General features: G+C 41.1%; 1 protein-coding gene across 1 annotated transcript in view; it reads left to right on the top strand.

The window, feature by feature from the left end:
* SPAG17 (sperm associated antigen 17) overlaps positions 1 to 25,520 on the top strand; it is a 229,695-nt gene that overhangs the window by 37,608 nt on the left and 166,567 nt on the right. Inside the window, exon 4 of the mRNA XM_079944374.1 lies at positions 18,195 to 18,326. Within this exon, the coding sequence (XP_079800500.1) occupies positions 18,195 to 18,326 (132 nt within the window). The remainder of the gene's footprint in view (positions 1 to 18,194; positions 18,327 to 25,520) is intronic.

Raw genomic sequence — 25,520 nt, 5'->3', positions numbered from 1 at the left:
TCTTATAATATTATCCTTTATCTCTGGAGCTGCAGAGAAGCAGAGGAGAAGCTAATAACACGTAACATAGTCACAGGCCACCACTGCTGAATCTTACGAATTTATGAGGAGCTAGTCTTGTAGTACATTCTCAAAGATTCATTTTAGGAATATCATTGAGAGGGGGAAAAAGAAAGGGTAGATCCTATCTGGATTTAATGCAAGGGGCTAATATATTACTTTTTGTAACTAATAAAATTTCAAGGACTGACAGCAAATTTCTGATTTGCTTTTCCCCTAGTAAAATGTCTGCTTTGAATTATGCAGAAAGAATTCTTCTTCCTGCCAACTTGTTTCAATTCCATGTGCAAAACCATCCACAGAACATTGTCAGGGGTTCTTATAGAGGTTCATTTCAGGATTCCTCAATCATGGGAGGAACACACACACACACACACACACACACACACACACACACACATACATACTCTTTCTCCTCTTCGGGGAGAAGCAAAGGAAAATGGATTGGATTGGTAAAGTCTATGTATGGTGCTTTCCCTTTCTGAAAGTAGAGACAAAGATGAGTCATCAGATGGGAGAAAGAGGTTTTAGTGTCCTGTTTTATGTATGCAGGCCCACCCTGTATGTAGGTGGAGAGGGCAGTTGCCGTGAGATATGATATAAGAGGTGCTGGAAGTTCTGCCTGTCCAAAAATAGCCCCTGCAAGGCCTGGGTTCAGGCACAGGGTCGGTAAAACCCTGGTTCAGATGAAATGAAACTGCATTTTCAGCATGCTAACCCATTATACCGTTATCCTATCAACATGCGTTTATTTATCAGAAGTAAAAGCTGGACCTTTGAGGGAATGTTCATTTGGACAGGGAGAGTAGGGGAAGGAGTTAGCAAGACTGAAGGCGCGGGGTAACCATGCGAGTCCCCAGAAACCATTTCTGCATCACCATTGAGTGAATTTGTTGAAACTAAACCTCTTCCACATTCATTCACTCAATCAGTCTTTTTTGAATCAGTATTTTATGGCATGTGACATTTTCTCCAACAGGCAATGCTTTTTGCTGGGACTTTATTAACAAGAATAATAACAACCCACATTTGGAAGATGCCTTTTAGAGTATAAAATACTTTTCACACACAATGTAGATTTGATCCCAACAACCTTGGGAAGCTGACTTACATCTTATTATTCTCATGTAGCAAACGAGCAGAGAGTCTCGAAGAGGTTAAGTGACTTGCCTTGCGCCCGCAGCTGATAACGTCAGAGCCCCATGTTGGAACGCAGGCTCCATGTTCAGGCTTCACTCTGTTACTTCAGGCTCTTTGAGACGCAGTCCCTACAGTCAAGGAGCTGACAGTTAAGTTTAACCTGCTTAGTAATTCACCTAAACAAAGGAGCAAGCCCTCTGGGAGTTTTCTCTAGCGCTGTTACCGAGGAAGTGTTTCCCCTGGTCTTAAAGTTTCTAAAAGAATTGTGCCAAACACAGGCTTCCGCAGGCACACGTTTGGCCTCAGACTTTGGATTAGACTTTATCAGTCATTCACATCATTCCCAGGGCTAAAGACATTCCCCACTTAGAATACCTGACCCCTCTGCACAAAGTTGTAAAATAAATAAACCAAATTAGATAGGGAAAATACAAATACGAATTGGCAGATATTAACTTAGGATTTTCTCTAGAGCCCTTGGGACCTGGGGTTTTTTTGAGGAGGTAAAAGGTTGGGGTAGAACTTGATCAAGAATGATGAAGTGACTGTAAATCTAGAATTTCTGTATCAAATCACGTCTACTTGGCACCGTAAGCAAACACACACATATCTCCATCCCTTTAGGTGATGAAGCCACGGTTTTGGAGCAGCTCTAGCTCATCCCTCTTTAGCCATTTTGCGCTCCATTCACTTTATGCTCCTTCCTCAGTAAGTGCAAAGTGCACCGAGTTAAATAGAATTATGTAAAATTTAGACTTAAATGTTCCCATTTAGCAGCCAAATAACCCTGTTCAAGTGTCATCTCTTTTGTGAAATCTCCTTGGATTCCGGCAGGCAAAGTTCATCTTGCTGTGTTATATCGTGGTTGTTTGTTTGTATCTGCCTCCCGCTACTTTGTAGTGAACCGCATGAGCATTAGCGGACATGTGTTATTCATCACTAAAACCCCAGCGCTCTAGGCTAGCAATCCCAAGTTATTTTGATCACATATCCCATCAGTTCAAAAAAAAAAAAAATAGAGCGTTTGTTCCGTGTACATTGTATGTGTGTATATGAACATATTACAAATATCATAGAACATCCTCAAAATTAAGAATTAAAAAGGACAAAATAAAGGCAAATGTAATCAGGGGTTCTAATATTTTCCCCCCCTCTTGGTTGATACTCTTGCTCATGCCCAGGGGTGCATTTGGAGACCGAATCCACTGATTTTCGCACTTTTGCTGGACACAGTAAATGTTTGTGCAATGGGTCTGTGGAATGAGTCTCTGGCACATCAGGCACTTCCCCTGACACCAGTCACTTTCTCAATTAGTGAACTAGTGCCAAGCGTTTTCCCAGCCTCTGAGCACACTGGCTTCGCAAGAGGAGGGCTGGCTGGATGTCAGCCACGCTGGCCGTCACAGGGTACCCTTTTACAAGGGACAGCCTGCACGATGTTTGTGAAGGGCTTTGTGATTTGTGTGCTCATTCTTTTATTCAGCATGTATTGTATTCGTTGTTCACCATGTGCCCATCATAAAGTTAATTCTAGCCTTCAACCTAAAAGACAGATATGGAAATGAGCAGTTTATTACCATACGATAACAACAAAGTTGTTAAGGGTACATTGAATGCACAGAGCAATGCCTAAATCTTTCTAAAGTTTTGAGGGAAAGGTTTTAGGAAAATGGCTAGAAAGCTGAATGGGGAATTTATGAAGTAAGGAAGGAGGAGGGGGAATTCTAGGCAGAGGAATCAGCCCCGGCAAAATCAGGCAGACATAGACAGCATGGCATAACCAAGAAATTCCAAATAATGGGCATCCCTGAAGGATAGGAGGGATAGTGGAAGGAGCAGCTAGGAACGAGACCAGACAAGTGTGTCAAGACTAGGTCATAAAGGGCTTGGTGTGCCCTGCTAAGGAGTGAACACTTTATCCTTTCAGTATGGGATCCGTTGAGGAATTCTGAGCTGGAAAGTAATATGAGAGGTGAAGATATTAGAATCAGCGTGCAGGAAAAATTCTGCAGGAGGATGGAAGGGTGGCACTATTAATAACAGTCCATTGCTGTATAGCATTTACATTGTATATTTCATTTATTAGCTGTTTTATTAAAAAAGCAATACAGTACAAGTTAATTGTAGAAAATTTGGGAAATGTAGAAAGAGCATAGCCCATATAGTATTAGGCGCCTAAGTATCTGTAGACTATTCCACCATTCAGAGGTGCATGCTTCTTTTTGAAAAATAGAAACTGTATATACTTTCTATCATATCCTTTTCATATATTATGACATTAGCCTTTTTCTAAATCCATATACAGTGTCTATATAATAGAAAGCATGTCTCTATTCAATAATTCACTTAACCACTCCCCCTTTTGCTAAATTTAGACTGTTTACCAATAGTGAGGACCTTGATTGTTTCCTTATGAAAAATTTCAAGAAGTGTAATTACTGAGTCAAAGTATATAAATCTTTGTAAAGCTCTTGACATACATTGTCAAAATGCATTCGAGATAATTTGTGCCAATTTACATTCCTTCTAACAGTTCCAATTTAACCACACCCTCTTCAACATTGTATTTTTTTATCTTAGTCAATTTGATAAGCAAAAATTGTAAGGTTAAACATTTAATCATATTTTTATTGGCTGTGTTTTGTGATTACGGAATTCATGAATGCGAAATGATTATGTAATTTTGTTTTCGGATTTCTTGTGATAATGGGAGGGGAGCCACTGTTGTCTAAATTCAGAATGAGGAATATTTGCTTTGATTTAAAGCAGATTTTAGATGCAGTGAGGGTTACAAAAAGGAAGAAGCCATCATTGGGGGCCCTGCCAAGCTCCAGGTGCCCTGAAGGAGAAGGACACACATTCAAGGCTGCTAATACAGGCGCACCTGCAGGAGGGGACTGGATGGAAACATGCACAAGGGCCAGGGAGCGGGACCAGGGAGAATTGTCTCAGACAGGGGAATCTGGGAGGGGTTGTTGCAGGAAGGCCTTTGGTGTGAGCCCTTCCGATTGCTAAACCTCTTCTTGCCTCTTTGTGTCAGTGGTCCTCAAAGTGGCAAGCCTCCAAATCACCTGCAGAGCTCATTTAAAAATGCCTGTGCGAGATCGCAGCCACAGTGACGGGGATCGGGGGTGTCTTCAGGAAAGTCCAGGAACACACCTTCTCAACAAGCATCCAGGCACTCCCAAGCCTGCACTTGGAGAGACGCAGCCACACCTCTGTCCGCATGCTGCTCACGGGGCCGGGAGAGGGGCCATCCTCCCCAAAGGTGAACTCTCCATCTGCACTCTGGCTCCCCCTCGCCACCACCCAGAACAGGACAATGGCCCCACTTATTCTCCTCCTCCCATTCTCCATGGCCCGGTGTTCATCCTTCCATCCATTCTTTCACTTTTGAGCACTTTTGAGCACTTGTGCCAGGCACTGTTCTCAGAGCTGGAGAAACAGAAGTACCATTGAAGGCCGGTGCCTTTAGGATATTTACATTCTCCAATCTGTTGAGTTCTGCCAAAGTAACAGTGGTCTGAGAAGGGCCAGAGAATGTTCATGCTTTGCTCATTCCCCTGCTCTTCAAGGCAGATGGTACTACTGCCTGCCTGCCCACTTCTTTGTCTATAGCCTCTGAGCAAATCAGAATGCCTCTGATCAACATATATGCCTCTAGCGCTAGGAGCAAATGACAGTCAAACAAAGCTGGAGGGGGAGGGTACAGAGTGTAAGCCCTGAAATACACATTCAAGGGTTTTGGTTACCAAGACATCTAAGAAAGCCTGGGGGTTTTGCTGCATAAGAACAGTCACTGAAGATAAATGAAATGCCAGGACTCAGAAGGAGACCTCTATACATCTGATCATGTCTCTAACCTGCTTAAAACTCTGTGTCTCCTTATCACTTTCAAGATAAAATCCAAATTCCTTTAGTATGTTATTTGAGCAGCTGGTGGCCTCACCCCTGCTTACTTCTTCAATGTCAAGTTTCCCCTAATTCTCTCCCCTCCCCGTCCCCCCACCTGCCACTCTTGGCCCCACCCACACCCCTCGAGTGCTTTCAGTCACTCTCAGTTTCTGGAATACACCCCTCTTCTATGGGCTAGAAAGACTGGGGAAAGCAAAGCAAGGGATAAAGTCAGACTAACGACACTATCCCCTTAGCTCTGACAGTCTCAAAATGGTTCGCCTTGAGAACTTGCTATCTTAGGGTGACCAACTGTCCTGGATGCCAGGGACTTTCAGTTTTAGCACTGAAAGTACCAAGCCCTGGGAAAACACTCGGTTAGTCATCCTAGGGTCAATATGTAAATGACCTTTGCCCCAGTTCTTAAACTCAAGGGTATTTAAGAATCTCTAGAATGCTTGTTGAAACTTTATGCTCCTAGAACCTCACCTCCAGAGATTGATTTGGTGGTTCTGGGGGTAGATCCCAGGTAATCTGTGTCTTTAACTAGGGTCCCAGGGATTATGGGGCAGGTGGTCCACAGGGCACACAGAGAAACACTTATGGGAAACTAGGCAGCATCCGTCTGCTCACAAAGGGCTCTCCCAGTAGCCAGCCAGGAGACATCAATACCCTGTATGCTTCCTCCATGAGTCCAAGAGATTAGGAGAGGACACGGGAAACTTAGAAAACAAGCCTCTATATGGGACAGGTTTGGAATAGATTGAAAGTTAGGAGGCAGCAATAGCCTTGAAGAATACTGTCCACAACCAAGCTAGAGAAACACTACAGCTTTTTTTTAATTGTGAAGGAGTAGAGTTTTGAGGGGGAAAGAGGAGAGCGTTGACACGCTGAATACATTCTTTGCCCAGCAGGACATTAGCAGAAATCCCACTCCAGGCTGTCCTCTGAAATGAGCAGCTTGGTAACTCTATATTTTAGAAAGATAGATACAAAAAATTAAGCAATATAGATGCACATTACTAAGAACAAGGGACGCAGGGGTGCTGATAATATGTGAGTTAAATATGTTAGTGTGAAAGGCCACCAAAGAAACCAGAAAGCAGTGGCTCTCAAACCTGAGTACATCAGGTTAAACAAACCACAGACTGCTGGGCCCACCCCCAGAGCCTCAGATGCAGCAGGTCTGGGCCGAGCCCAAGAATTCGCATAACTAACAAGGTCCCAGGTGATGCTAGTGCTGCTGACCTGAAAGACACATAATCACTGTTTTTTAAAAAAAAGTCTCTAGTGGTTTGAAGGCATGCATCTCACCGTATCAGTACCAGCTTGGTCACCTTACTTCTAAATTCACAAGAAGAAGATTAAAACTGGCTTAAACAAAAGGGAGTGTACTGGCTTGTATAACTAGAAGTCTAGACAGGTTTTGGGGTCAGCTTAGCCCACAGGCTCCAGCCCCACTTCCTGCATCTGTGAGGAACGACCCTTCCTCCATCTGTGTGACGGCTCCAGCTTCCTATGGTGGTGGGATGGCTGCAGCCTCTTCCGAAAGCATCAGGACTGAGGATATGGGATCCAGCAACCCCAGGAGACCACTCCTCACATCCCACTGGCCTGAACTAGGTCACAGGCTCATCCTGAACCAATCCTGGACCAGGGAGGTTAGGATTATTTCTAGTGCAAAGGGATCCACCCCTGGAGCTGCGAGTCCCCAGAGGCACACGAGCCAATTGGGAGAGGGGTGAACGCCTAAAAAATGTCAGATTCTCCCAGAAAGGAAGGAAGGCGTGGGTGGGCACCCAGCAACTTCCAGTCTAGGAAGTGGAACGTGGAATCTAACTAAATGGCAAATGACTCATCTAGTGGTCTGGCATTGGGGTGCAGGAAGTTCAGGGACCAGCCGTACTCAGATATCTAGGCCAGTCAGTGACTAGCAAGTATCAGTCACTGGACTCAGACTGAGGCAGGATTTTAGGGGAATGGTCTAGGATCGAAGGAGAAGACGACTGGGAAAGGAAGGTGGATGCCAGCCTGAGTTTCTAAGACATGATTCAGGCCTGGGGACAAGAGACAGATGAAGTACAGGGGAGGTAACTTTTTACCTTTACCCTTTGAGGCTTCTTCTCGGCTGGGTCCAAGAATTAAACTGACATTGGACAGATGGACAGGAGAAAAGCATGTAAATTTGCATACGTTTTACCTGACACAGGAGCCCTCGTAAGGAAATGAAGCCCCACTCCCAAAGAAATGGCAAGAACTATGGGCCTTTATATTGGGTTGAACAGAGAGAGGCAGTGTGAAAAAGTAGGTAGACTATGTGGGGAGGCTAAAAGAAGTTAAGAATTATTTTGGCAAGGTCTTCGTGTATAGAATTCTCTGTCAACTTCTGGTCCTCGGTGACGATGATGTTAATTTCCTTCTGGTATAGGGAGGGCATCTTTCACATGGAAGCTTTGATCTCCTGTTTTCGTGAAGAAAAAGGGAGATTAGAATGCCCTTCTTGCATCTGCCGTTTTTCAAGTGCCTTTAGTTCAGAATAATCCTTATGCCAAAGTGGCACCTTCTGCCACCTTTCAGAGCTATTTTAGGATCTGAGGGGTCTCAGGAAAAGAAAGCAGCCCAGCTCTCTAGAGTGGAGGCACCAGGTAAAGACAAAACTAGTAAGAGAGTCAAGAGTATTTAAACATTAAAAAAAAAAAAAAAGCTAAAAAGCTCTACATCCCTCCAGCTAAGATAGGGACTGGGTATAGAGACTGGGGAGGGGCTGCGATACTAGATGGGAGCCTGGTAGCTCCATTTCAGGGGTGAAAAGGCTTCTGTGAGGCCACCAAATATGGTGATGCAGAGTAGGACCTTGGAACTAGGTGGCCTGAGTTCAGCTCCCACAGCTACTACTTACTTGTGATCACCAGGCCTCAGTTTCTTTATCTATAAAATGGGGTGATGAGTCTCTACCTCGGAGGGAAGGTGAGAGTTAAATGAGGTAGACTATCTAAAGTGCAATCCTTAGATTATTTTAGTGCCACTGTTGGAACAGTCCTTATCTGGCACATAGTGTGTGCTATGTAGCCGCTTATGTGTTACTTATTTAGCCTGAGAACCTACTGCTACTTGCAGTCTACTCCTAGACCTTGGTGATGGTAGCTATGAATATTGGAAAACACCCAACTTCAAGTCAAACAAGAAATAACTCCAAAAGCTATTTTAAATTTATTGAATGACATATGCATCGATTCTATGCGGGGTTGGAGACAGATGAATCACATCAGGATCAGCCTTTCCAAGCTCCTAGAGATTACAAACCCTGCACACAAATAATTCCGAAACAAGAGAGCCAGCTCCCTTAGGGAAGATTCAAAAAAGTCGTAGGGTTGTTCAGTTGTAGCTTTCATGACAAGCTGAAAGAACCAAGAATGACTTCAGAGGGGTGGGGGCATCTTGGGACTGAGGAAAAGACCTTGATCTAAAATAAAAAAAGGATTATGATAATAGAATCATATGCTACTCATATACACCTAAAGCTAATATATATCTGAACTTCCTATATCATCCTTTCCCATATTATCACATTCAGCTTCATGTGCCTTTATTTTGTGGGTATACAAAAACCCAAACGCTACTTAAAAAAGGAAAGCTTTAGGGACTTCCCTGTTGGCGCAGTGGTTAAGAATCCGCCTGCCAGTGCAGGGGACATGGGTTCGATCCCTGGTCCAGGAAGATCCCACATTCCATGGAGCAACTAAGCCTGTGTGCCACAACTACTGAGCCTCTGCTCTTGAGCCCACGAGTCACAACTACTGAGCGTGCCCACCACAAGTCCTGAAGCCCGCGCATCTAGAGCCCGTGCTCTGCAACAAGAGAAGCCACGGCAATGAGAAGCCCACGCACCGCAACGAAGAGTAGCCCCCGCTCGCACAACTAGAGAAAGCCCGCGCACAGCAACAAAGGCCCAATGCAGCCAAAAACAAATAAATAAAAAATAAATAAATTTAAATTAAAAAAGAAAAAGGAAAGCTTTGCTTTTTCCTTCTTTGGAAGAATAAGTCCGACAAACGTTTCTAAGATAAGTCCTGTGCTTTTTGACACGAGCATACTAGATGTTCAAAATGCACCTCTCCCTTGGGAAATTCATCACATTTCAAATTATACATGTCTGTTAAAGCATAGATCTGTTCTACCTTCTATGTATTTGTTTTTGCTGCTTCTGAAACTTCCTTACGGCCCCAAAGAGGTCTTAATCCCTGTCAAATGTTATTATGTTACCGACTTTTATATAGTCTTGAAAGGGGTTGTTTATTTAGTTTCAGTGACTCCTTGTTACTGCCAAATATTATTTCATTTCAGCCCAGATGTAAGGGGTCCAATGACTGGAATTATTTCACAGCCCTGACACTGTCGAGAGATGGATACCAGTTTAATTATGGACAGCTGAAAATGATCCAGGAGTCACCTGCTACGGGTATTTATCATCATTATGAACTTCTCACCAAGCTGTGGTCTGAGCCCTTTCATAACGTTCCATTTGCGTTAGACAGACAGGATGACCTACATGGAACCCAGATCTTCTGTCACCTTGAAATTTATGTAGGGACAGCTTCATATTGCTTGATTATTTTCTTTTCCTCTGCTCAAAGTGAGAAAATATGTTGCAGTCGTTCCTATTCTTTTTCTTTCCTCTTGTCTCACTCCATTGCCTTCTCTCGCTGCTACCCTGCTCCTTCCAGCTGTGTTTCCAATTATGCCTCATTGGAAATTATTCATTACTTAAAGAATGTGAACTGGATAGACTAGACACAGAAAGGATCAAGCAACGCAATGACTGCAGTGTAGTTGGCACCCAGTAAATGCAGGAGGAATGAAGGAGGGAAGAGAGTGGAGGGAACAGGAAGGGAGGCTGAGGAGTTGTAGAACACTCAGATCATTACTCTGTCTCATTTTAGAAGAAATTAAGAATAACGGACTTCCTCCTCTCCCCCTCCCAGAATGCACTGCACCATAACAGGATCTGTTTTACACCTTTTCTTTTTATCTCTGCTTTCCCTAAATGCGTCTTGATCTGTCCTTGTCAGAGCAGAGAAAGGGTTAAATGAAAGGAAAAACCAGGTTACCACCAGCTGATAATAAATTAAGGTTCCCCTTCTGCCTGCCCAAATGCACATCTCTCCGTTACTTTTTTCTTTCCCCCAACCTGAGCTGAAAGGTCTTCAAGAATTCCAATCCTGCCCTGGATGTAAGAATTCCAATCCTGCCCTGGATGTAAGAATTCCAGTCCTGCCCTGGATGTAAGCATAGCAACAGTAAGAGCTCACTTTAGTGAGGGTTTACTGTGCATAGATCATTCACCATGCTAAGTCTTTTTATGTGTTTCTTCATGCAGTGCTTGATACAGTCTTGTGAGATCAGCACTATTCATATTCTCTTTCTGTACATCAGCGGTTCTCAGCCAGGGACAGTTTTGTCTCCCAGGGAAATTTGGCAATGTCTGGAGATACCTCTGGTTGTCACAGTGGGGTAGCCAGGGATGTGCTAAAAACATCCTCTAGTGCATGCAAAAACCTCCTGCAATAAAGAATTAGCTGGCTCAAAATGTCAATAGTACCACTGTTGAGAAACCCTGCTGTAGCTTAAAAAGCTGAAGTTTAAAGGAGTTGATAACTTTCCCAAGGCCACCCAGTGGTATTTGAGAAGACTGGAATACAAACGCAGCCTGTGCTTCTGCCTTATGCTGCCCGTGAGTAGGTACGGCTTCAGCAGCTGGGTCATCATCCCTGTACCAGAGGACCTAGAATTCCCAACAGGAATCTTTTCCTATGAGGGCATCTCCATTTAAGTGGCCCTTTTCAGTCACTTGAAATCACCTGCTCATCCATCCTTTTCATCAAATATGCAGAATCAGTCCCATCTAAAGCAGCCCTTGACTCTAAACATTGAAAACTGTGAAAAACACACACATACACACACACACACACACACACACACACACACACTGGGGCAATACTTTCTCTGACTTTGTCATTTTATAAGCAGATATAGCATATATAAGACAAAAGCAGAGTGCATAAGCAACAAACTTTGAAGATGGCCTATATAGTTACAGTTTACTTTGATGAATAAATTATACATATTTAATCTGACATGTGTTTAATGATAAACATAAGCACTTGTGTTCTGCAGAATAATTAGCTAAAAATGGTAAACAGCAGTATTACTTTTAAGGTGTCAATCAAAAATATTAGTATTCTTCTCTTTTTATTAATTCTTCAGTAGCTGCAATCTCAGTTTTGCCGATGTTTTGAGAAACTGAGTATCTTTTAATAATCTTAATCATCCCCAAAGGCAGCTACCAAAACACACATACTTTTGTGCAGACATGCACACACAGGCACATGCATGCACACAGACCCACAAGTCTGTGCACAGTCTCGTGGTCACACACAGTCACACACCACATATCCACACACACTTGGACACAGTCACACACAGACAAGTCTCAGGTCTTACTCCCCAGAGCATCTTCCTTTGCCTTTACTCCTCCCTCAATACAGAGCTGCTGTCTCACCGGTTTTCTGCCCCACCTACCCACTCACCCTCTCTGATGCTTCTCCTTTGACCGTAATCTGAAGGGTATTTCCATTTTCTCTTCAGAGCCCTTCCTCTGAATGACCTAGCCCTGGTGTATAAGAGCAACTTCAGGCAGTGAAACTTGAGGGTGGATGCATGGGAAACTAGTCATGGCCGCAAGACTGCTGTCACACTGCAGCCTCCCAGTGCCACAAAGGTGAAACCATATTTATCTTCAGAGCCAGCCTTAGGCATTGCAAGCTTTCGGGTTAGAGAGAATAGCTACCTCCCATCCTAAATTCTCAAATGCCACATCTGTTACTTCTTGCTTGACATTCTATCATCAGTTGCTAGTCCCTTTCATTCTATAAATAAGGGATAAAATTTTATAATACAGCTTAGTCACTGGTATGAGTAAAATTCATTCAAAGTGAGTTACCAAGTTAAATCTTTTCTGTTTTAGCAGCAGGAGGGATTTAGAAAGCAAAAAGGCGCTCTGTGTCTTTCTGAATTTTGCCTTGGACCAGCCTTGTTTATCCTCACCTGTACAAGGGCACATTTCTTAAATGACCAGGAAAAAATGTCTTAGCCTGGAAGTCACAGATTTCCATTACCTTTCACTGTGTAATATCTGAGTGCACCATTACTATTTTATAAGGCATGTAAGCATTTCCTACATTAATAAACTTTGCCAAGGATGGTGCCAAATAGGATATCTTTCCTTTCAGTTTTGGCATAAAATCTAAGGGACAAAGTGATGGGATGATTAAACAAACATTATTTTATTTATTTATTTATTTATTTATTGCTGCGGTGTGCGGGCCTCTCACTGTTGTGGCCTCTCCCGTTGCGGAGCACAGGCTCCTGACGTGCAGGCTCAGCGGCCATGGCTCACGGGCCCAGCCGCTCCGCGGCATGTGGGATCCTCCCGGACCAGGGCACGAACCCACATCCCCTGCATCGGCAGGCGGACTCTCAACCACTGCGCCACCAGGGAAGCCCCATTATTTTATTTTATATATTGAAGTATAGTTGATTTACAGTATTGTGTTAGTTTCAGGTGTACAGCAGAGTGATTCAGTCTTTTATATATATATATATATATATATATATATATATATATATAAATAAAAGACTGAATCACTTTTCACTATCACACAGACATGTTCTGACCAAAACCGGAGCCACTAGTTACATGTGGCTATTTACGTTTTAATTTAATCCATTAAAAAATAAAATTAAAACTTCAATTCCTCAGTCACACTAGCAATATTCAAGTGCTCAATAACCACGAGTGGCTGGTGGCTACTCTTTTGTGCAGTAGTACAGGTAAAGAACACTTCCATGATCACAGGAAGATCTGTCAGCAATGATATAGACAAAGAAAAGTTGGAGAATATCCAGCGTTAATGCAGGCAGTGGGGGACACAGACCCTTTCGTATAGTGGTGGTGGAAATAAAAATGCTGCTAACTTTTCAAATGTCAATTTGGAAGTATCAATAAATATTTAAATTACACATGCACTTAGTAGGAAAAAACCCTGAAATTACCTAAGTGTCCATCAATAAGAAACTGGTTATAAATAAATGACCAAACACCCCTACAATAGGAGGTTATGCTAATAATTTAAAAATACATGTGTAAGCAATACGTGTCTGCACAGAAAGCTGTCCTAGATAACTTTTTTTAAAAAACATATTTATTTGGGCATACTTTAATGCTTAGTTTTAGAATATAATTTCAAGAAACCCAAATATAATGTTATACACTGGTTTTTACCTTGAGATTGGCCTGAATTCTATTAACATTCGTAATTACATTTATGCAAAGACTATTTATACATGAAGACACATACACAGCTACTTTTGGGCTATGAGTAATAAATGGTCTCTTCTCTCATACAGAGGTGTCCTTGATAACTTTGGATGTAAAAACACAAACCACTTGACAATATGAAAGTGTGATACTATTTGTATTAAAATATAAAAAGATATAAGTATATGTCTATATATGCATAGGAAATTACATAAGGATACACAAGAATTGGTTAATGGAATGCAGGAGATTGGGGAAGCATTTTCTTTTCACTGTACGTCCTTCTGGTACTGCTTGCACTTTTTACCATGATGAGGAACTATTGCACTTGGTCACATATTAAGGAAATGAGAGAAACAAAAGAATGTGGTACCAAATGAATGAATGAATGAATGAACGAACGAAGAAACAAAGCGAATTAGATCTGCATGTCAAAAACCTGTTTGCTCCGCCCTGGGCTAGTTTGGACTGAGCCAAGTTTACGGATTCTGCTCCTATTTGCTGAGGTCTTTATATATCCAAACCAATCCTAAGTCATTGACCCAAGAATAATGGGTTAAACGTGAAATCATATCTTATGCATTTTTGCGGCTACTATAACAAATACCATGGACCCTCAAGGAGGGCCCTGAAACCAAAAGACTTTTAGGAAAAAATGGTGACTATATTTGGAGTCCCTGGAGGAAAAGCCTTTCCTCATCCCATCCCTCTCCCTTCATCCTTCCCTTCTCTGCCCCACATAACCACACCTTTCCCTCTCCTCCACCACCTCTTTTCCCTGGTTTGTTCCAGGCAAGAGAAATGCAGATCCAAAATCTTTACCCTTCCTCAGAACTCACCTGGATTGAACATGCAGCAAGTTCAGCAACTTAAGTCAAGCTGTCCCTTGTGCCTTGTTGTAAGCACACCAGGGAAGCCTGGCAGCAGACCTGCAGACCTCATGGAAGTCCTATCTATCTATCTATCTATATCTATCTATCTATCATCTATCTATTTATGTATCATGTATACACATACATATATGTATGCATATGTGTTTCTATGTCTGTATGTATACATGCATTTGTGCACACACATACATTTTGTTTTCATGGGAATCTGTGGAGCAGTTCTAAGTGTTTGTCCCAACCGATGCCGTGCTTACTACTAATGTGGGGAGGATCCACAGAGAGGATGGAAGACGGGAAGGGAGGCCACTAGTGTCTGTGGGGGGACCTGATCCCCAGGCAAGGAAAGAATTTGGCTCATTTGGTGTATTTTTGTTGGATCAGATCATTAGGTAGTAAATAAGACATACGTCTCTGAATTAGGTCAGTGATAAAGAGAGAAATGTTTTTATTTCTTAGTGTGCTCAGAATCACAAACTTCCTAACAGACAAAGGGCATCCACCCTCAAAATAAGATCCTTACAATCGTGTCTTCCTGCCTCAGCTGCACTCTTGGACGCTAAATTTCCTCCTACACCAGTCTTTCCCAGAACCAAGCACCTCGGGTAGCTTGGCCTGGATGTCCCCCCAGCCCTGGCAGGCCCCGAGGCCTGGCCTGAATAGGTCCAGGAGACACGTACAGGCCTTGTCTGGGAACAGTTTTTCTCCATTTAATAAGTCTCATTTGCCCATAAGACGCATTTTTTAAGTTTCTGACTCATGCCAGGCTCATTTATTTGGTATTTTGGCTTGATGAGTACCTAGGTTTTAACCCACTTAGGGCTGTTTTTCTGCCTAGTTCTGGAAACTTTGGGGTTTGTCTAATTACTCCTCAACCCTGATCAGCTCACGGCTCCCTTTTTCTCTTGTACCCCTCATCCTCCCAAGACCTACTGCCCTTGTCGGCTTGCCTCCCCAGCACACAGACACACACAGAGACACACAGATGCACAGACACACAGACACACAGAGACACACAGAAACACACACACATGGACTAGATACTGGACAAGTAACCCTTACAATGCTGGGAGGTTGAAGATTTGATTATTATCTCAGTTAATACGAGTAAGGCAAGGGAAGGGAAGCCTTAAAATCTGTGTCTTCTGCACATGTTTTTTCCTTCCCTCAAAGACTTATCCTTCAAACAGAGGCCCTCTAAGGATTTGTTTTTCATCTGAGACCAAACTACTGGCTGTTGATTGGCTGGAAGTGTGAACTATGGGGTGTGAGAAGACAGACTTTTCGGTAGAAATTCACTTATAAACATTTTTCTTTTTCTGCCTCTCCTGGAGATGACCCACATTCCATAAAAATTTTCAGTCTAAGATGTTTTTCAGCAGAGACTTTCATTTACATTAATTATCCTAAGGATTCACATTACTGTTCCCTTTGGGAGAAGCACAGAAAGAAAATGGCATGCCTGGGAGTCAAACCTCCTCCGAGCAACCTCCTCTGGGAAGGACAAGCATGCCGGTTTCTGCCATTGCCAACAGTGCCACGTGCAGTGCTGTGCCCTTCTCCGGGAGTGTGGGCATCGGCACTGAGTCTGCCTCCGACTGGGTCACCCTGGGCTGCTCAGGGAGGAGGGAGCATCCTCCGGGCTCGCCCCGCCACTGCTCTTCCTGGCTCTGTGTCCATGAGATCATGGGTGCCCAGCTATTCCTAATCTCCCCATTTCACAGTAGGGTATCATTCTTATTTTGAGGCTGTGCCAGATTTTTGTTTTAAACCCAGCTCTCTACAGACAGTTTTCGATTGACCGGAAATAACATTTATGGCCCGCAAAACACCTTTCTCTTGGGACATTTTGTTGTGCTTTGAGTACATTTTAACACAGTGAGGTAACATTCGTAGCCTAATAGGGACATGGGGCTAGAAAACAACTCCGGAGACATCCCATCCATCACCGTGACACCAGGCAGGCTTCACCCACACCACCCGAGACATAGGTAAATATCCTGTTTTCACAGGTCTTCAGGAAAAGAGACCCAGTCCAGTGTTGACTTCCCTTCAACATTGTCATTATATTTGTATCACAGGGAAACGCCCCATCCTAGGCTGCTATGAGCTTCAAAACTCAAAGCTGTATATTTTGAACCAGATGTCACAGAGAAGCCTGAGAGTCGGCACACTGTTTAGCTGGTATTGAAAAATAACATTTCAAGCCAAATACATCTACCCATTGAGGCTGGACCCAATCGGACAGCTTTCATTTTATGTGTGACTGTCCGTCCCCTTAGGATTCCCTTCTCTCTTGAGTCTGGTCATCATTAAGTGGTGAGATTCCACAGGTGTATCCTTATCACAGCCATCATGTCCCTTTTCTTAAATCGTGTTAGCAGGAGCAGAACTGCCATAAAAAGCAAAGAGCTCTGTTTCATGGAGGGTGTTTGCTTAGACACATGCAAAGCTTTCTGACATTTGGTTTGTTCCTTTGGTTTTTGGAAACAGCAGCTTTAAAGGAGTCCTTTCCCTGGCTTTCCCCTCCTGCATTGCAATGCAGGAAACCCCAATGTGGTCTCGAGGCGGTCCGATTACATTTTGGCATAGGATAATCCACAGGGCCATCTGCAGTTAGAAGCAAAATAGCCATCTCCCTTTCTTTCAGCTATTTCCCTTGGCAAAGTGAAAAGTCATAAGGAACCGGATTGGTCAGGAAAGCCCTGACCAAGGGCTTGTATGAACCTCAGACAAGACGCAGCCCGATGAGATGCGGTGTGCGCCATCATTATCTGAGACGGAGGCTGTGAAATTGACACCATATGCGCCTGGAGGAGTAATTGCACCAAGGGGGGGAGAAAAGCAACATGTCAGGACATTTTAGTAACACCTAATTCATCCCGAGGTTATAAATAAATCTGATGCTTGCTTGAAAACAAAAGTCAAAAAACACTTTGACTAGATTACTTTTGTGACAGTGCTTCCGGCTGAGGTGAACTTTATTAGGGAGACAACATGAAGAAAGAGAAATACATAACAACTTTTTATGGTATATTTTACATGATTTTATTTTTTATTTTTTTGCAGTAAATAAAGTGGTTATAGGGCTCCAAGGAAAAGGGCCCAGATGTTAGAGAGTTGTGTGAAATTTAGAGGAAACAAGCTGTAAAAAGTGCAGTTATAAAACAGGCTGTCAGTGCCACACATCTGGACAATACAGCTGTATGTTCCTAGTGGCTGTCGTCACCCAAAGAAAACTCAATAACCTTATTTCACCCCAATTAGGCTGCATACCAACAGGATAAACCTTAAATTGCAAGGGGTAGGAGTAGGGGAGCAGCATTCACTCGGCGCCTCTGTGTCAAACAGCTTTTATCTTTCATTTGAATTTGGTCACCAAGAAATGAAAGACTGCTAACATAGCCATTTCCATTTTTATAAAACCCTATTTAATTTATAGCGTCGTAAGAAGTCACGGTTTGACAGTTTGGACTATTGGCTCTGCCAAACAACAGACTTTCTGTAGCATGAAACTGACCTACCGGTCATCCTAACACAGAGCTCCACCTGTCTTTCCTCCACCCACGTTTCGGAGTCTGAGTCTAGCACCATCATGGGAAGCACTTATTGGAAAAAGTTCATTTTCAGACAACCCAATCTACTTAGAGTAGAGGGTAAATGCCTCTCTTTATGGCATTGGGGCATTTTTCCCTAATTTTTTTGGCCCGCAATGAGGCACCTTTGCGGCAAGACAAATATTACAAAACTCAAAATACCATTTCATCTTTTCATCACTGACAGACATGCCAAAGGTTATAAAATGCCACTTTCCTAATACTTGTGTTTCTTCATAGGTTTTAATGGCAGCAAAAGCAATTATGGACAGCGGAGAGAAATTCACCTTACCACTGATAGGGAAACTCTTGAAATTTCAGCTTCTCCAGGTTAAATTGAAGGACCAACAGCGACGGGAAAAGGAGAAGAAGGTACTGGGAGGGTGATGGTGGGTTTTCTAAAGACGGCAAGGAGTGAGTGAACTGCAGCCAGGTTCTCTGGGGCACTTCCTCTCCCCGTAAGCCTGCCACGAAGTGTTACGTAGCACATTTAACTGTTGCCTCAACTTTTTAGGGAAAAGCCTATCCAAAGCGCTGCTGGAGGAATTACATTTTCTCAAAGACAAACCCATTAAAAATAAGTTCTCCTATGCAGAAATGTGACAGTATCCCAGGGCATATGGCTGAGGTTGTTTTTACCGTAGTCTATTTATATGTTAGGAACAAATTAGGGAACCAAAGGAGAGACACAGAGTCCGGAGAAGTAAGTATAAAAAGGTGAGAAAACCCCACAAAGTCAGGGTCTAACTATTTTAAATATTTTACATGATATTCAATAGGAGTACCTATTAAAGTAATGGGCTACATCTGCATCTTCCTAATAATCTAAATATTTCAGCAGCGCTCCATTACTTCTACTCCTATATTATATACCTGCTTATTTCTTCATGTGTAGACTTTTCATTTAATTTGCCTATGGAAATCAATCTGTGAGTTTTCCAAAGATTTGTATTTTTCATCTGAAAAAATATTTTAAAATAGTTTTAGTGATGCCAGTTTCAAATCCATTTGCTATTTAACCTTAGTCAAAATGAGAGATGTTTTTCTTATTTTCCAAATCATGCTGAAATATTTTTGGAAAGCCAAATGCTTCTGTATGTACATGTGTAATGTGTATGTGTGCATGTGTATGCATGAAATGGGTGTATAAGTAAATTGTTTCTTTATGCGTCTAAGTGGGAGAGGCAAAACCAAGTCATGGAAGAAGAAAGAGAAAAGTGAACATGTTCCAATAATACCTACTTCCCCTTTGTTAAGACCCCCCCCCCCAAATCTGGCTTTCCTATTTGAATTGAACTCTTGACAGGGTAACTGTAGATAAACATAATAATGCCACCTTAAATTTGTAATATAGGGCTTTATGTTTTTCAAAGAGATTCTGCATTTAGCATCTTACTAGGGTGGTGTATATTGTCCCCAGAAAAATTCTACTTATTTGAAAACAGTTGATGGTATAGTTTTCCATCTATATGAAGCTCTTTCCAACGTGTACAGGAGATTCGTACCTTAAAAAATACTCAGGGACGTTAAGACTTGGCAGAAGAAAAATTGGAAAATTTGAAACTAGTATAGAAAGATGGTTTCTTGTCTTTTTAAAATTCCAGTATCACATGGGAATCTGAATTACAAAAAGTAGACTGTTAAGTCCTGCAAAAATTCTTGCACCTTCTGTTTGCTTTGTGCTTTCCCACAGCACCTACAAATATACATAACACTTTAAGAGTGTCAGTTTCCTTGTTTGCCACCTGTTTTAAGTCTTGGTAATTGTTTGTAATAGGAGTAGGTTTTAGATTTCAGTTAACAAATTTTAAGTAACAATAAATGGAATATCCTGGCGACCGAGGAAACGTTTTTAAAACTAACAGTATAAAGATATTTCTGCACTGTTATTTTGCTCAACATTTTTTTTGAAATGTGAACAATATAATAAGACAGTTATGAGATTTTGAAGATATGGAAATAATCTTTATTTGTTGAAAATTCAAGAGTCTTAAGGAATTGGGAGTTGAATTTTAGATTTATAAAAATAAAAAAGTAATAGGTGCATAAGAGGACTCTTAGAGCAATTAAGAGCCAGCAATTACATAATCTAATTTGATGCCTTCATTAAGTTGGGTTCCTGAAACACCAGCCCCAAATCTCTGAGTTGCAACCACACGAGTCAGTACTAAACAATTGATGAAAACTGATTGGAAGGGAGAACTCTCCAGAAAAATATTCTAGGTAAAGGCAAGACTAAGGGAGTTGTTGGAGGGATGATATAATCTATGTTCATTTCAACAACACTGCCCAGCAGGTCATTTGGAACAACGGAGGTTAATGCTTGTCAGCCAGGGAGTTTAGCAGAAAGCAAAATAAGTATAAAGTATGTAAAACTGACACCACGCTGTGGTTTAGAAAATGGAAAAAAAGGAAAGAGGACTTTACCCAATTTCTTCCTTTTTCTGAACCCCGGGTGAGATTCTGAGATTCCTGCAAGGGGAGTGACTGTCTCTTCGGCTTTTTAACATCAACATGAGGTATATGTGGTTGCTTTCTCTCAAATACTAGTTATATGTTTACATCTGTACAACCCAGAGTGTTTTGTATCTTCTATGTTGAATTTTTGGAATTGAATTTTTAAAAATGAATGGTTGAAAAATATCCATAGCAGTAATTACAGAAAATACTAGGGAGACAGTGAGGACAAAAACTACTAATATGAGTACGTCCCTGTCCTTTTAGCCCAATGGAAAAAAATGTAATGTATACTACATATTTGATTCTGTTTTTTTTTTTAACTTGCTTTTTAAATTAATTAATTAATTAATTTATTTTTGGGTGTGTTGGGTCTTCGTTTCTGTGCGAGGGCTTTCTCTAGTTGCGGCAAGCGGGGGCCACTCCTCATTGCGGTGTGCGGGCCTCTCACTATCGCGGCCTCTCTTGTTGCGGAGCACAGGCTCCAGACGCGCAGGCTCAGTAGTTGTGGATCACGGGCCCAGTTGCTCCACGGCATGTGGGATCTTCCCAGGCTCGAACCCGTGTCCCCTGCATTGGCAGGCAGATTCTCAACCACTGCGCCACCAGGGAAGCCCCTTGATTCTGTTTTAACCATCAAAACTTTTCTTAATAATATAGTTACAATAGCCAGATACAGTGAAAATATCATTATTTTAGATTCCACTAATTTTAATAATTTATAACACTTTAGTCCGGGCTATGCTTAACATTGCATTTGCTTTGTCCATGAAGAAAGTTTACTGGATAATTAATATTATAAAAAATAACACAAGGAAGCTATTTCTTAGAAGTACAGTTTAGAGGCCTTTAGCATATAAATTTCTGAGAGGCAAATCCCTGCCTCTAATTGTAATAAGTTGAATATATTTCAAAACTTTTATATATTCAGAAGCATCTTGTTGATTACTTCCAAATATACATATAATGAAGAAAATACACTTTATTTCTAGAAATGTATTTCAGCATTTCAGAACTTCTGAATATGATTTTTTCATACAATTAATCCCAAATTAGATTTTATTATATCTTAAAATCGGAATAAGAGAGTGTTTTGTTTAGAAATAAGTTTTCCTTGTGCACATCATTATCTCAACATTTATTCTGCATTTTTAGTTATATCATTATCAATTTGTTGTTAATTCATTAACTTAACAAACATTTAGAGAAACAATGTATTGGGCACATATATTTTCATAAGGTTCATTATAATTTTAAAACAAATTGCTGACCATGTTTTAATTTAGTCATTATCTGAATATTACAGTATTTTTCACAGTTTTACTTCTTTTTAACTGCAACTTTTATGTTATATATTAATTATAAACATTTTTTAAAACCAAAACACTTCATTGTGAATCAAAATATTTAAAATATATTGAGAATTCAGCTAAAAGAAAACATTTAATCATCAAAAAATTAAAAATGGCTGTAATACAAGCAAAATTAACCCATTTAAATAATCAGCCAAACTAAATCTAGTCTGTGCCGTTGAGTTCAGAACATTTGGATAGGTTTTTTTAGGAAAAGATCCAAATATATTCTAACTGTGCTTTTAATTTGTGAATTCAAATAACCAGTCCATATTTTCTTGGATATTTTTAGCATATCTTTTATATAAAAGCAGAACAGTTCTTTCTCTTTCTGGCTTATCTACTTAGCACAAGTTGCCTTATTTTTCAATGTCCTAGAATTGAATAGATGGAAGACAGGCAGTAAAGAATATGGACAGATGGTATTGGTAAACTTTTCTTAAAACATCTCAAAATTAAAAGCACCTAAATTTGATCAGATATCATGATGAAGCCCAAACAACCCAGAGCCTGCTCCAAAGGACCGACAAAGAGAAATTAGGGTAAATTTCACAGACGTTTTCCAGCTTACTCCAGTTAAAACCCCGAAACACTGGAAACCAGCCAATGTAATGCCATTTTGTATGTGTGTTTTGTTTTAAAAGAAAAGCCATAGGGACATACCAGGAAATTACAGGCTGGTTAGTTTTGATTCAGTTGTGGTTAAAATCTTCAGAAACTATTCTAAGAAATCAAACAGAGGAAGAGCAGAAACTCAGTTTAGAGGGACCCGTGTGGTTTCAGGAAAGGAATAACTTGCCTCACTAACTGGATGGAATTCTTTGAGGCTGGATTATCGAAATGAGGATACTACCAACAAAACTGTTGGATCTGAAGAGCTACAAAATTCAACAATTCAGGGTAAATTATAAATGATTCCCTGGCTGGCTTATCTGTAAACTAGAGCAGTGCTTTCCTAATTGGGATGCTATTAATCAATGAAACCTTTTTACAGACTTCAGGAAAAATGTAAAGAAACACACACATTTAAAATAGAGCAGTATTTTGAAATACAAATAGTTACAGCAGCTAATAATAGTAATTAGCTACCATTATTGACTGCTTGCCACTATACTAAGCTCTTTACATATGTTTTAACATTTAATGCTTTAAATGACTTTATGAGTTACAGAGTATTATTCTCGATTTGCAGATGGGGAAACTGAGGGTGTGAAAAGTAACTTTCCCAAGGCTAAATAGCTACTCAGGATTTAAATCCAGAACTGTCAGACTCTAAGATTATGTTCTTAACCACCGTACATACCCCTTCTGAGTGTGTCTCAATAATTACACAAAACAGCACTCTTGGCTTACGATCAGCAGAGAACTTCGCAGGGATGCTTCAAGGAGCAAATGGCTTTGCTCAGTGGGATCTACCAACTCGCTAATTAGATCATGTAATTCCATGTTGCATAAAACATCCTGAGGTTAAGCGGGGGTGGGGGGGACTGGTCAGAGAAAGGAACAAAGTCCACCAAAGACAAAGGGCACTGAGCTAACCAACCACCAATTCCCGAGGGAATCCTGACTTCTTATCCAGTCCCACCCCCCTGCCCAGAAATGGGCTGGTCTCTGGGGGAATCTCTTAGAAAGAGACTTCCTGGGATTATTTCAAACATCCTTAGCCCTTCTCTCTGCCCCTCTGGATGTTGAAGTTGGATAGCATTGGCTGATCCGGTGCTGAAACCTCTAAATCACATAGGATCGTGCAGGAGACAGACATCAGGTAGACATCAGACCCACCCCCTCACCACCACCACACACAGACAGGGCCGTGTTCTGAGTCCGTGGATGAAGAATTGCACCCTGAAGATGGCAGTGTGGCACCCCAGGACTTGGTGCAATCTTTAGATTGCATCATTTGGTCGAGTGAACCCAGTATATTCGTTTGCTTACGTTTTCTACACCTCAGCCACTCTCTAGAAAAGCAAGCTCCTAACTCAGTCCCATACATTATGTTTTCTATTTGGCAGGTAAGCAGGGAGGGGAAAGAAATAGAAAATATAGAAAAGGAAAAACAAAATGTTCATAATGCCATAACCCTATTATAACTAATGTTAACATTTTGGTACATTTCCTTTGTTTCTGTGGATTTGTTTCTTTACATAGCTGTAATCATTGTAAAATGAAATTTTAATCCAGTTTTTTTCAATTAAAATATACCATAATTTTTTCTCATTATCACAGCATCCACATCTATCATTGTTATTGGCTAGGTGACATTCTATTGACTACCATACTTTTCTTAAAGTTCCTTTATTGTTGAACATTTCCATTATTTCTGTGTTGTTTCATAATAAACAATGTTGTGATGAACAACCTTACCGTATACAATTCTTCATATTTTGGATAATTTCCTTAGCATACGTTTATAGAAATGGATTAATTGGGCCCCCAAATGTTCCCACAACCTTTTCTTTCCAAAATAGGTTCTGGAACCATTTAGACCCAGTTCTCCATTAAAAAAGATAACAAATGACCCCCTGTTCAAATTAACTTTATATTAGCTTATTAAAGATGGAGGAGTTTCATGAAAACAAATCTCTTTAATATTGTTTAATCTGTTGTCTCTCAAACTTACTTGACACCATACATTTCTTTCAGTCCATCTATTGTCTTCTCATCATCTGTGACCAATAGATTGTTTGTGAGATAGAGTGATATCTTGAAAGAGAACTGAGTAGCACTCAGAAGATAGACCCTGTTTCTCATAAGTCACATAATAGTGGAGTGAGTCATTTAACTGCCGTGACATCTTTTCTTATCTATATCCTTAATAATATTATTGTGGGAATCTTATGATAGAACACATATGAAACACAGAGTTGTACACAACACACAGTTATGCACAAATATGTAGATGTGCTATTATCTATAAAAGTTAAGAGGAAGTATAGGTATCTACCACCGGTTCCACTGACTTTTACCATTTACTTTCCTTTCACTGTGAAGAACAACAGAATGAATACCCATAGAGGTATTTGAATTTTGGTATTAAGAAGTAATTTAGAAATAAAACACAGTCTAAAATATTTTTGAAGCATCAACTAACTAGGTTGCCCAATTCCAGAGAGGAAGAATTTTGTATTTTTCCCTTTAAGAGGTGAGAATAACAAGATTAAGGGCTCTAGGTAGGTGTCACGTAATACTCAAGTGAGTGTGTGAAACCCTAATACATTTTTGTTTGTTGCTAAGACAAGAGCCCCACATCTGCTATGTAGCTTAACTGGTAAGAAACCTCCATGCCTACCCAAAGCCTTCCCACAGGAGGAGGAGCCATCCAGATGCTTTTGGTACACAGTGCATTTTAAAGAAAATGTACTCTGCCATGAACTTGACTCTCCCTTCATATGCTGGGGAGCATGTGTTCCCCAAACACGGTAGAAAGAGGGGCCTGTTAGATACACACCTCCTAAATTTTTATCTTGAATTGGCAAGAGTTTCCTCTGAGTTGTTTCAGTTGTAAGTAGATGACCCTAAATGGGAACATGCATGTTATGCTACCCAAAAGCAAGAAAGGCAAAAGAGGTTGGTGTTGAACAAATTTTAGCTTATGATTTAAGAGGGGGCTCAGCAAACCTGGTTCACTTCTCCCCACTCCCGCCCTCAAATCCCAAGACGTAAACCCATAGAGGGGAGGGACTTATTCAGAATGTGAGAGAAGAGAGGGAAAGGGAAGGAGATAGGAGGTGATTTTCCTGCAATTGGGGCTTAGTAG

Source organism: Stenella coeruleoalba (assembly GCF_951394435.1).
Source record: "Stenella coeruleoalba genome assembly, chromosome: 1".
Classification (NCBI taxonomy): Eukaryota; Metazoa; Chordata; class Mammalia; order Artiodactyla; family Delphinidae; genus Stenella; species Stenella coeruleoalba.
The sequence above is the reverse complement of the archived record's forward strand: the minus strand, read 5'-3'. Positions and strand labels throughout refer to the sequence as shown.